This window comes from Gavia stellata, chromosome 17 (assembly GCF_030936135.1).
Source record: "Gavia stellata isolate bGavSte3 chromosome 17, bGavSte3.hap2, whole genome shotgun sequence".
NCBI lineage: Eukaryota > Metazoa > Chordata > Aves > Gaviiformes > Gaviidae > Gavia > Gavia stellata.
In genome coordinates this window covers 1,500,186-1,510,500 of record NC_082610.1, presented here as the reverse complement: position 1 = coordinate 1,510,500, position 10,315 = coordinate 1,500,186, and the positions used below count along the sequence as shown (strand labels likewise).

At 45.1% G+C, this 10,315-nt stretch overlaps 1 protein-coding gene across 1 annotated transcript; it reads left to right on the top strand.

The window, feature by feature from the left end:
* The first annotated feature begins 5,157 nt into the window (after positions 1–5,157).
* LOC104251644 (pro-glucagon) lies at positions 5,158–8,873 on the top strand. The gene is made up of 5 exons (XM_009811227.2): positions 5,158–5,246; positions 5,960–6,064; positions 6,353–6,457; positions 7,608–7,709; positions 8,762–8,873. The coding sequence occupies exons 1-5, from the start codon at positions 5,158–5,160 to the stop codon at positions 8,871–8,873; spliced, it is 513 nt and encodes a 170-aa protein (XP_009809529.2).
* Positions 8,874–10,315: the final 1,442 nt, after the last annotated feature.

The window sequence follows — 10,315 nt, the reverse complement described above, 5'->3', positions numbered from 1 at the left end:
AGTTGGTGTCAAGCCTAAGCACAAGGGACTGCACAAAGATCCTGGTGGCTTTACACCTGGCAAGGTCCTCAGGGCAGCTCACCTCCTGCTCAGGGATGGACCCAAGGCTCACAGACCCCTTCTCCCTCCTGCTCCCGGGCATCTCTCCCTGCCCTCTTCAAGGAGTGTTGGTGCACGGCCTCAGCGCTCCTTAGTGTTACCTGTTTGCGGCACTTTGCTATACATCCTGTAAACACAGTGTTATGTCCCATGAACAGGTAAGTCACTGTCAGCTGGTGGCAAGGATCAGTTCAGCCCTGACTTCTTGCGGCTTTGGGTATGACAGCTGTGCAAGAAGCAGGGATCAGATGAGGGCAATGATTTCCTTTTCCTTTGTCATTCTTAGAGTCAATGACGGGGAGCTTTTCTCTGCAATGACGCTGCACAGAGATGATGGGTTAGATTAATGGATGACTTAATCATGCTTTGTGCCTGCTGGACGCAGGCAGGGGGAATCTCCACTCCCACTTTGAATGCTCACACAAATGGAGAATGGGAAAAGCAAGGCGCAAATTCAAAAAGCTCCATTCAGCTGATACTGCTAAGCAGTACTGTTTATCACTCCTGTTTCCATAATGTCTCCTGATGAAAGTTTAATGTTAATTCAGGTTAAAGGAGATCGGATGTTGTTTCAGGACTGGGGATTTTGTTTGGGCTCTAGTTTATTCAGGTATAAATTGCAGCTTGCAAAAGCTTTTGAGTTTCCTTGCACAGTCCTGAATTTCCTCATCAGGGGTCTCAGGAGCTGCATTTAAGTTCAAGCCCGTGGTTGTCACTTGCATTATGTTGCAGAGTGCTGGGCATGGCCACACACTTTCCTGCCTTTTCTTTTCACTCTCTGCCACTGTTGCTGCAAGGCAAACCCCATCTTTTGTTGCAAAGAAGATAAATCAGGTTACTTAGTTCATGTTCTTCCAGTCCCCAGAAGCTTTTACTCTCCTGTTACTCACCCTCTGCTGCCATCATGGGGACACTTCGTCATTGCAACCGCCTCTGTGTGCCTCTTGGCTAGTCCCGTTTACATTCTCACAGCAAACGGAGTTTCCCGAAGAGCTTGGGGGCATTTCACACCCATTGAGGTTATTTGCAAAGGAAAGGAAATCACATTAGTAATTTTTAGCTCCCTATATGTCGTTTAGTCTTTTTTTTATAAACTTCTTTTCCTCTTTGCCTTGGTCCTACATGGTGTTTCTGAGTTGTAGATGTTTGGTGACACCACGAGCCCAAGCTGAAGCCAGCCACCACCAGTGTAGACAAAATATGTATACAGAAAATACAAAGATTTAAATGCAAAGAACAAAAATACAAGAATTGCAGATGTCACCAATGTCACTGGGGGCTCCCAAAGCAGGGCTGGGTGCTCAGATGAGCTTTCAGCTGCCATGGGAGAAGGATGTGACTCACTATGCATCTGCACCTGGTTGTATAGAGAGGAAATGCATTGAATGAGGCCATAACACTACAGAAAGTATCAGAGCGATGGTGGGAGGGCTGCAGGAGGAATGAAGGCACTAACGCAGATGAAGAAAGCAGTCGTTACAGAAAGAAGAGGAAAATGATTGGGAAATGCCTGGACATGTGCAGGACTGACCTGCACTGTCTCAAAGGAGAAAATGGGCTCCTCTGTCCAAGCGGTGGCCATGCACCTCTGAGTTCTCCTGTCCTGGAATAAGGAGACTTCTCACTGCTCTTTCTCGCCCTCCCTTTTGCAGGGGTCCGGCAGCTGCCTTCAGTCACATGGCAGTACTGCTGAGGCTTGCTGATAATCAGTACGTGGGTTATTCTTCCAAGGGAAAGATGATGGGGAAAATCAGGTCCCTCCAGCCCTCTGCTTTTCCGAAGAAAAAGAGATAAGTAGACAAGAAAAAGTGTAATATAGCTCCTATTTCTCCAGTTGGAGAAAGATTTATTTATAATGATTAACCCTTCCAGCTACTTTATACAACATAAAGAAGGTGAGAAAGGGCATAATGCTATTTTCTCTCTCCATTTCCATGTCACCTTTAGTAGCAGTATTTGAGAGCAACCAGCTCCAAACTCAGCAAAGGCAGGGAATATAGTCAGGAAGTTTTCTGTGCGTGTATAAGTATGCTTCTTTCTTTGAAGCTGTGATACAGTCTGTTCTCAGTAGACCTTTCCCAGACATGGCTGTGAAACCACAGCTTGAAAAGTATTGTCCTCTCATGCAAAAGCCAGCCCTCGTCCTACTGATCAGACAATGTTTGCCCTAAAGTGACAGGTACACACATACACTCACCGACTCTTCCTAGCATTGCAAACAAAACCCAAGCCAGGCTTAAAAAAGAACAGAAGATTAAGCTCCTATCAAGAGGTAATTAAAAACAGAAGGAGAGAGAATGATGACAATCATAATGAATCAATTGGTACAGGGATGTTTGTCCAACAAATTACTGTCATTATACACAGAAGCAGGAATTATTACACATCAGCAGAAATACAGTCCATCAAACTGCTGCAAATGACCTGATGAGCTTTAAAGAGTAATTAAAAGGACATTCCAGCCTGGATGCATTATTTGCTGTTAATCATGATTACTCATATTCATATCTTTACCCAAATAATTGCTTCTGATAAGGGCTGCAGATTTATAGGGGGCCATGGAGAGGAGCGGGCCAGTGGTGCATCGTAGCTGTGAGACAGCTGAGAGCCTGGAGTGACCACGGTTTGGTGAGTACCACTGTGCTGACATGGTCAGGCTGGACGGGCTGCTTTCTCCCCTCTCAGTTTTTGGGTGGTGGATTTCAGGCCTCCATGACGCTTTGCTGAGCCATTGCCATGAGGCTATCCATCTCCTGAATAGCAGTGCTGGTAATATGTGGGTTTTTCTTCCTCTGGAGCAACCAGAGGATAAAATGGAGCCCAGAGAGCAGCTGGACCAGATGGCTTCCAGAAATACATGGTCTTTAGTTTTAGGTAGACCACAACAGATGGGCAGGAGCAAGAAGATGCGGAAACTGGCTGTGTACCAGCACATTTGGAAGCTCTTCTAGTGGTAGTGTACCTGCAGGGTAATGGGAGCCTGGATTCAGCAAAGCCTTTGGGTGCGATCTGACATTTCAGCAGTAGGATTTGTCTGCTGGAAAGGTCTGAGCCACTCCCAGGTCCTGGGCTGACTTGGTGCACACTTCTTTCAGCTAAAGGTCCCAGCTATCTAAGGAGTTTGTATTTATTGGAAGCCAGCATCACTGGGGAGGGCAATGAAAAGCTTGGAAGTATCTTAAGAAGGTTAAACAGCTCTACTGTGATGACACTGAAGACCTACCTCCTTCATGGGGTCTGACTGATTAAAAAAACCCAATGCAATGCATCCTTATTGATACACAGGAGAAGTTCCCCAACAGCCACTACTGTTCCTAGCAACTTCAGCAAGCAAATATGATGTGCACAGGGAAGACAAAATTATGTCCAGAAAGGGAAAAGACAAGTTGATCCACTTGATTAGCAGCTAGAAAGGTTATAAATAGAGGGGAAACTCTGGAGCTAGGGATGGGGTTTAAAATGGGCTCTTAAATGTGGTGCTCCAAGACAAATGCCAGCCCAGGGTTGGCAACAAGGAAGGCCAAAATGCTGCGGTGAGATTCTGGCTGGGGGTCAAGGCATTGCATGGCAGGTATTGTACAGACTGAAGGACAGGCTCAGGATCCAGGTCTCCCTTCCCTGAAGGGTGGTGTGCTCCGGTTTTGGTGGCTGTTTTCAGCTCTTTCACGTCCCTCAGCTGGGAAGCAGTACTGTGGAGTCTGTTTCGTTTGGACTCCAATAAGAAACTGATCTTTGAAATGTCCTTGTTGTTTTACTTATTCCAACCCCCTCAAAGCCAAATCAGGGAGGAAAACACAACACTAAAGCATCAGAACTGTGTGCGAGGTGAAGCTTATGGCTCCTTAATCATGCAAAACCTCTCACCTGTCTGCTCTGCAACCCCCATTAAATATTTGTGCTGTGGCTTACAGCGAATAAATTTCTGTATAAATCCCCCACTCTTGTCCTTCCTCCTCTTGCTTCTTCTCATCTTGCAGTATCTCTAGAGTAGCAAACAGTCCCAGAAGGGCGGCTAGAAAGTGTTCAGAAAACTCTGTCAGTCCTTTAATGCTCTTTGTACTGTCTAGTTTCAGACTAAAATAAAACCAAAGTGAGAGGACTTTGATTTTGGGTTAGCAAGTACTATTTGAGAGCTTCCAGGACAGCGACTGAGGAAGCAAGGTTTGTTTCTTTGCAGGAGGAAGGCAGGTATATTATAAATTACAGATATGGCTCCTCTGTAATCCTTGGGGAAAAGTGAGCACCCTCTTATAAAGGCACATACACATCTCTGCAGGCATAGGGCTGCAAAAAGAGCCTTGAAATAAAAAGAAAAAACGTGCAGTGGCTTGTGGTAAACAAAATATGCTTTTCTTTTCTTTTTATTTCAGTAAGAAAACAAAATATGAGGTTCTGCCGCTCCTGAAAATGTGTGTTATTTCTTTTTTCCTTCTTGAAAAATTAGAGGATAGGCAGATATCGGCACACACGAGAGCCCTTCCCTTCTCCTGTGTATAGATGAACTTTATTTGGTACATGCCATTTTTTTTGTTTAAAAAACCCAAACAGATTTCTCCTGGGCATCCTCTAGGTATACTAATAGCTGTCCGTGTGGGATGTTTTCATGGGTGCTTTAAATCCTCTCCTGGAAGGCTCAATTCTCGGACACTTATAGTAGAATGGGGTTTATTCCATGGTGGTGTGCTGCTGATGGATTAATTCACATGATACCTCCCTGCGTATTCAAGGCATATTATACTGATATACAGCAAAACTCCAGCACAAACATCAGCTCACACAGCCAACCTCAGACCCATGCTCTGGGACTGCATGGTGGTGGTGGGGGGTAACAACTACAAAAAGCTTCCAATTAATTAGCAACATGAATGATTTGAATTGTTCATCTTTTGTATTTTAATGAAATACTATGATCTTTGCTGGCAGGAATTCCCACCTAATTTAGTTATAGTGGTGTTATTTATATAGCAATGTCTTCTGTGTGGCATGTGAACTGTACAAATGACCAAGGTCATTTGTTCTGCTGCTCATAAACCCTTGTGCTTTAATTCAGGAGAGAACATGGTTTCCCTGATGACTGGTCTGTGGCAACTAATTATTCCCATGCTTGTCCTATCACACTTCTCAGCATCTCTTCCATCCCAGAAGAGGTAAGCATTTCCTGTGCCTCTGTTTCCTTTTTCTCCATGGCTTTTTGTTCAAAAAGCCTGCTACCTATAAAGTCAGCCTTTTTTCTTCCTTCCAGAACTTGCAGCTGCTTGGCTGTTGGACCCCAAACAGATCAAACTACAGTAAAAAAGACACTTTTCACACACACACACACACACACACACACACGGTGTCTCCAGCAGCTGGACCCGGGACCTTTTATCCTACCCACTGGCTAGTCTGGTTTGAAGTTTATTTGTTCTGGTTGAACCTCACTGAGGCTTTGAGCACTTCTTTTAATGGCTTGTCAATCAGTCACCTACGAGTGCTGGTCTTTGGTACTGCCACCATTATCTACCTGTTCCTCCAGGTTTGTGTATCTGGGTGTTTAATTTATTACTTCTCCAATCTCCTGTCCTACTCTTTTGTGCTGAATCAGTGTTAAGCTCACATTCCCATATCCTTATAGTAAGGCGATTACATTAGTAAGAAGCAAGTGCAGGTAGTTTTTCTGTGTGATGGTTAACAAAGATTTTTTTTTTTAAACTCCTGGAAGATTTGCCCTTTTTTTTGTGAAACTTTGCCAAATTGGCAGAAATTCTTGCCCACCTTTCTTTGAGACCCTCTTTCCTTGAAGGAGCAGTTTTAAATGCTCATTCTTCTCTCATCTTAAAACCATGCCTTTTCACTTCTTTTTTCTCTTCTAACCTCCCAGGACTGAGAGACATGCTGATGGCCTCTTCCACAGTGAGCTCAGCAAGATGAATGGCAATGCCTACGTGCGGCAGCTAGTCAAACACCTGGTGGGCCTCAAGGAGAGGTAAGGACCAGCTGAAACCACCCTCCTGGGGCATGGAAGTCTCCAGCAGGAGATGGGATCCCAGCGATGAGGGGGATGCTCATGGGGCTGAGCTGTCTTCAGCTCCAGAGCCAGCCTGAGCACTGGCCTCATCCAGAAGATGCCCAAGATGAAAGGAGACAGAAGAGGAGAAGGAGAGGGCACAGGGCTCCTTGATGGTGGGAAGAGAGAAATTTTTGTGTCTTGTGATAAGTCACACATTACATGGCTGGGAGGAATAGCCGTTTTACTGTATTTTCCCTGACACAGGTCCCAGAGGCACTCAGATGGACTGTTTACCAGTGAATACAGCAAGATGAGAGGAAATGCTCAGGTCCAGAAATTCATTCAAAACCTCATGGGCCGCAAGCGCAGGTAAGAGCTCTGCTTTCTGGAGGATCGTAAGGCAGCTTGGGCCATGCAGGCTGCAGGGAGGCAGGTCTTAGCTCCAAGGAAAGGGGGGAGGCATGACCACTGGTTTGGATAACTCAGGACAAGGGCAAGCGGGCTGGGGCTTGGTCTCCTGCTAGGCTGTGCGTGGAGCTGCTGTGCAATAGCAAAAATATCCCACCAGCCTGCCCTGTCACAGCAGGCAGAGCAGGACACAAACCTGCTCACTGAGGCCGTTTCTAAGGATAAAACATTATCTATTGCATATGCATATCAAGCTTAATCCATAGGACACAAAACTTTACATCAGATCACAGCCTGGGATTTTTTGTTTGCATTTTGATTTAGCCTTTTGGGGAAAGTTGTAGGTGATTTACCTACTTCAAATAAAGCATCTGAGAAACTGTTTGTAGATAAATGGGCTCCATATCAGAATGAGGAAGACCTCTGGGTTTCATAGTCCCCACCCATGGCTCTGACTGCCTAACTGGGCAGGCTTTAGACATAATCATATATATGGCCTATATGGGGTCTTTCATCCAGCTAAAACACGGGGTCACTAGCTCCCACTGAAGCCACGTATATGAGCACATCATCAGTTATAATACGTGGCACACTGTGATACAACTCACAACTGCTGCTGCCCTTGCCGCTGGTGTGTTATGAAGGGACAACATTGTCTGGAGAGGTTTCCTTCAAGCTTGGTCCTTTCTTCAAGGCAGAGACATAGCACATTGATTCCTTCCCATCGCTTCGGGGTGCTTTGATATTTTCTGGGGCATGCACCACTAACAAAATCCGGGCAGATGCAGTACGTTTTTAATTTCCAAATGCTGGAAAAAGGTATATATCCGTAGGCGGAAGGACATGTTGGTACTGGGTAATGAGGCAGAGTGCAAGTGCATATTAAATCCTCTCCCTTTGCCAGCCAGAAAGCATCTGAGCCTGATTTGAAGAGGATACTTCTTTTTCTTCCTGCACAGCTATGGTGACAGTAAGCAGGTTAACAGAGCATGGACCATGGGGCAGGTTGGTGGTGGGGTGAACCTGCCTTACAGACAGCAGTGCTGCTTTACAGCTGTGGTGGTTACACATTTTTTTTTTCATTATTATTAATTTTCTTTATCTAAACCAGCTCTCCAGGCCCAGTCAACACAGATGTGCAGGGGAGAGAGGAAGAAAACAGCCATGAGGAACTTTGCTTTATGTGGTTGTACCAGAACTTTCTAAACACCAGGTAGGTGGCACAGATTTGTCACCTCTATGGCCCTGATCACTGCAGTATTGAAGCTGAAAGAGGACTTTTAGTAATTTGTAAATGCCCAGTTTTTGCCCCAAGCGCAGGAGTCTGATGTAATTCAGCAGATCAGAAGAGCTCAGCTGATATCCTCAAAAATATTCTCAGAAAGGGGAAGGGTGGAGGATTTATTAAATTGTCTATATTTTAAAATCACTTCTGCCTCATTCCCCATCAGCTTGTGAGGCACTGTCTCAGGGACTGTCATTGCTGAACTGCAGCCCTCCATCACGCAGTTTTGTACCTCCTGTCACTCTGCCAGCAACCACACTCCCAGGGGTGGTTTGCAGAGCTAGAAAAGCAAATGCTTTAGTCTAACTGCAAGGTAGCATGCGGCTGTGTGCAATCTCAATTGATTTCCGTGCCTGCATTCATGCTAATCTCTATTTCTACGTGCCAAGCCCACCTGGCACTCAGTTTTGCCTACCTGAAGCAAAGCTGGCATTGAGATTTACAGCTAAGAAATATGATATAAAAGCCAGTTATTAAAAATAATAAAACTCAGGGAAATGAAATACTATCTTTTTCTAATCATAGAGTTGTCATCCTGGACTGAAACAATTGTTCACTCCATTCAGAGACCTGATCTAACATCTAAAATAGAAAGCCTTTGCTACCCTGTCTTGATTCAGTTATTGATTCAAACACACACCTCAGGATGGGCTGTTACAGCATCTGGACGTTGTCTCTTCCTAGTGCCCAACCACTTTCAATTTGACACCTCACTGTTAAATCACTAAAACTAGGAAGAATAAACTGGCCCTTAGTACCTCTTGCCTACATTGCCTAGAATAAATGGGGTTGATAACACCAATAGGCTTGCCTGTGCATTTGTGGGGTGTCTGGCTGCAGGCAGCCATGATCTGGGTCCCTCTGTCATATGTCTGCTCCTTGGAGTCATCTTTGAATTTTACAAGGTGGCCTTGTCACACTTCCTGCAGTCCACGCCCCCAGGAATAACAAACTATTGCTCATTTTTTCCCTCCCAACAGCCACTTGGACAGCGATGCCAGGGAAGCTGCTGCAATTACCAGCCAGTACGTTTGCCCCATCTCTAAGCAGCTGGTTGCAGACATGAGGGAAGATACAGACACTTTCGACTGAAGGTGAAGGGAAAGAAACAGCCAAGCAGATGGCTTTGCATCTGTATAGCCTTGAAAATAAACAAGGAACCTTTTGAATTTGCTTAGGAAAAACGCTTGAGATCAGCAAATAAAAAAAGAAATTCTGGAAAGCAGACAAAACCCAATAAAACCGCTTGGATTATCAAGAGTGAAATATATGTCAGTGTGAACTGGTGTCAGTAGATGGAACCTGAATGAAGCACATCACTTCCACTTTGTGTTAGCATCTGGCTGCCTGCTTCTGAAGTCAAATAAAGATTTGTTAGCTACACCTGTGCTTTGGCTGCTCTTTGGGGAACAGTAATAAGGGTGGTACCATTACTAGGTGTTCGACCATTAGGAATGCAGGGTCAGGGGGAGAAGTATTTTGCCAGGTTTCCCCCACATGAGGTATGTTGGGACTAGCTGGAGTCCCTGGCCACATCTTTTGTGGCTGGGACTCAGCACTGCTCACAATCCAACTGTACAAAGAGGCCAGCGTCAGGGCCTCCATTTAGCAGAAACTTAGCCAGGTGCTAGATTTTATTGCAAAGAAATGTACTGAGAGCTACACAACATAGATACATTCTGCAAATACTGTTTCAACTCCATTCTGCCTCTGTATTTACTGGCCCGGCTTTCTCATAGTCACTAAAAACAAAGCTTCGCTAGGAGGAATTTGTTCCCACCATTTAATGAGGTTTACATTTTATCCCTGCACCATGCTGCCTGGCAGATTCCCTCCTTTGATAAAAGAGCAACTCCACCTTTCCTGTAAAACCAACAGATTTTGAAGAGTAGCTCTAAAATAAGGCATCTTCAGCTGCGATCATGTGTGCCTACCACAGAACTGCTCAGTCCATCCCGCACCATCAGTTTTCACCATTTTTGATGTACCTGACATCTGCAAAGAAACTACTCCCTCTGTAATGTTCATCTACGCACCCATTCCCTTACTGCAATGCTGAAATGCCGTTCTTGCGGACCTTGGCATTCGTTTATTTTGATCCATAGGAAATCTCTGCTAGGAAAGAGACCTCTTGGAGGACTTTTGGAAGGACAGTCCGTATTTTGTTAAGCCACTAACAGCCATCTGGCTAAAATGCAGCATCTGAGAACTTTCTGAAATCAACTGGGATTTTAAAAGGAGCAGTGCGAACAGCTGTCCCCTTTCTCCTCCCACACAACGGGCAAGTTGAAAACATTGATGTTTCTTTGCCCACGTGGCCAAATGCCTTGCCACATGATATTTGGCTTGGAAAAATTTACACAAGCTCAGAAAAAGACAGGACAAGACAGCAGAACAGCATGCTATTGAGGCTTCAGGAAGCTGCTGAGATGTAAATAATTGGAGCCTGGATGGAGATTCTGGAGAGCATCCCTACAAAGAGCCACTGCTGGCAAGTGGTAGAAGGGGACCTGCATTGTCCCTGCAAAGTTGCT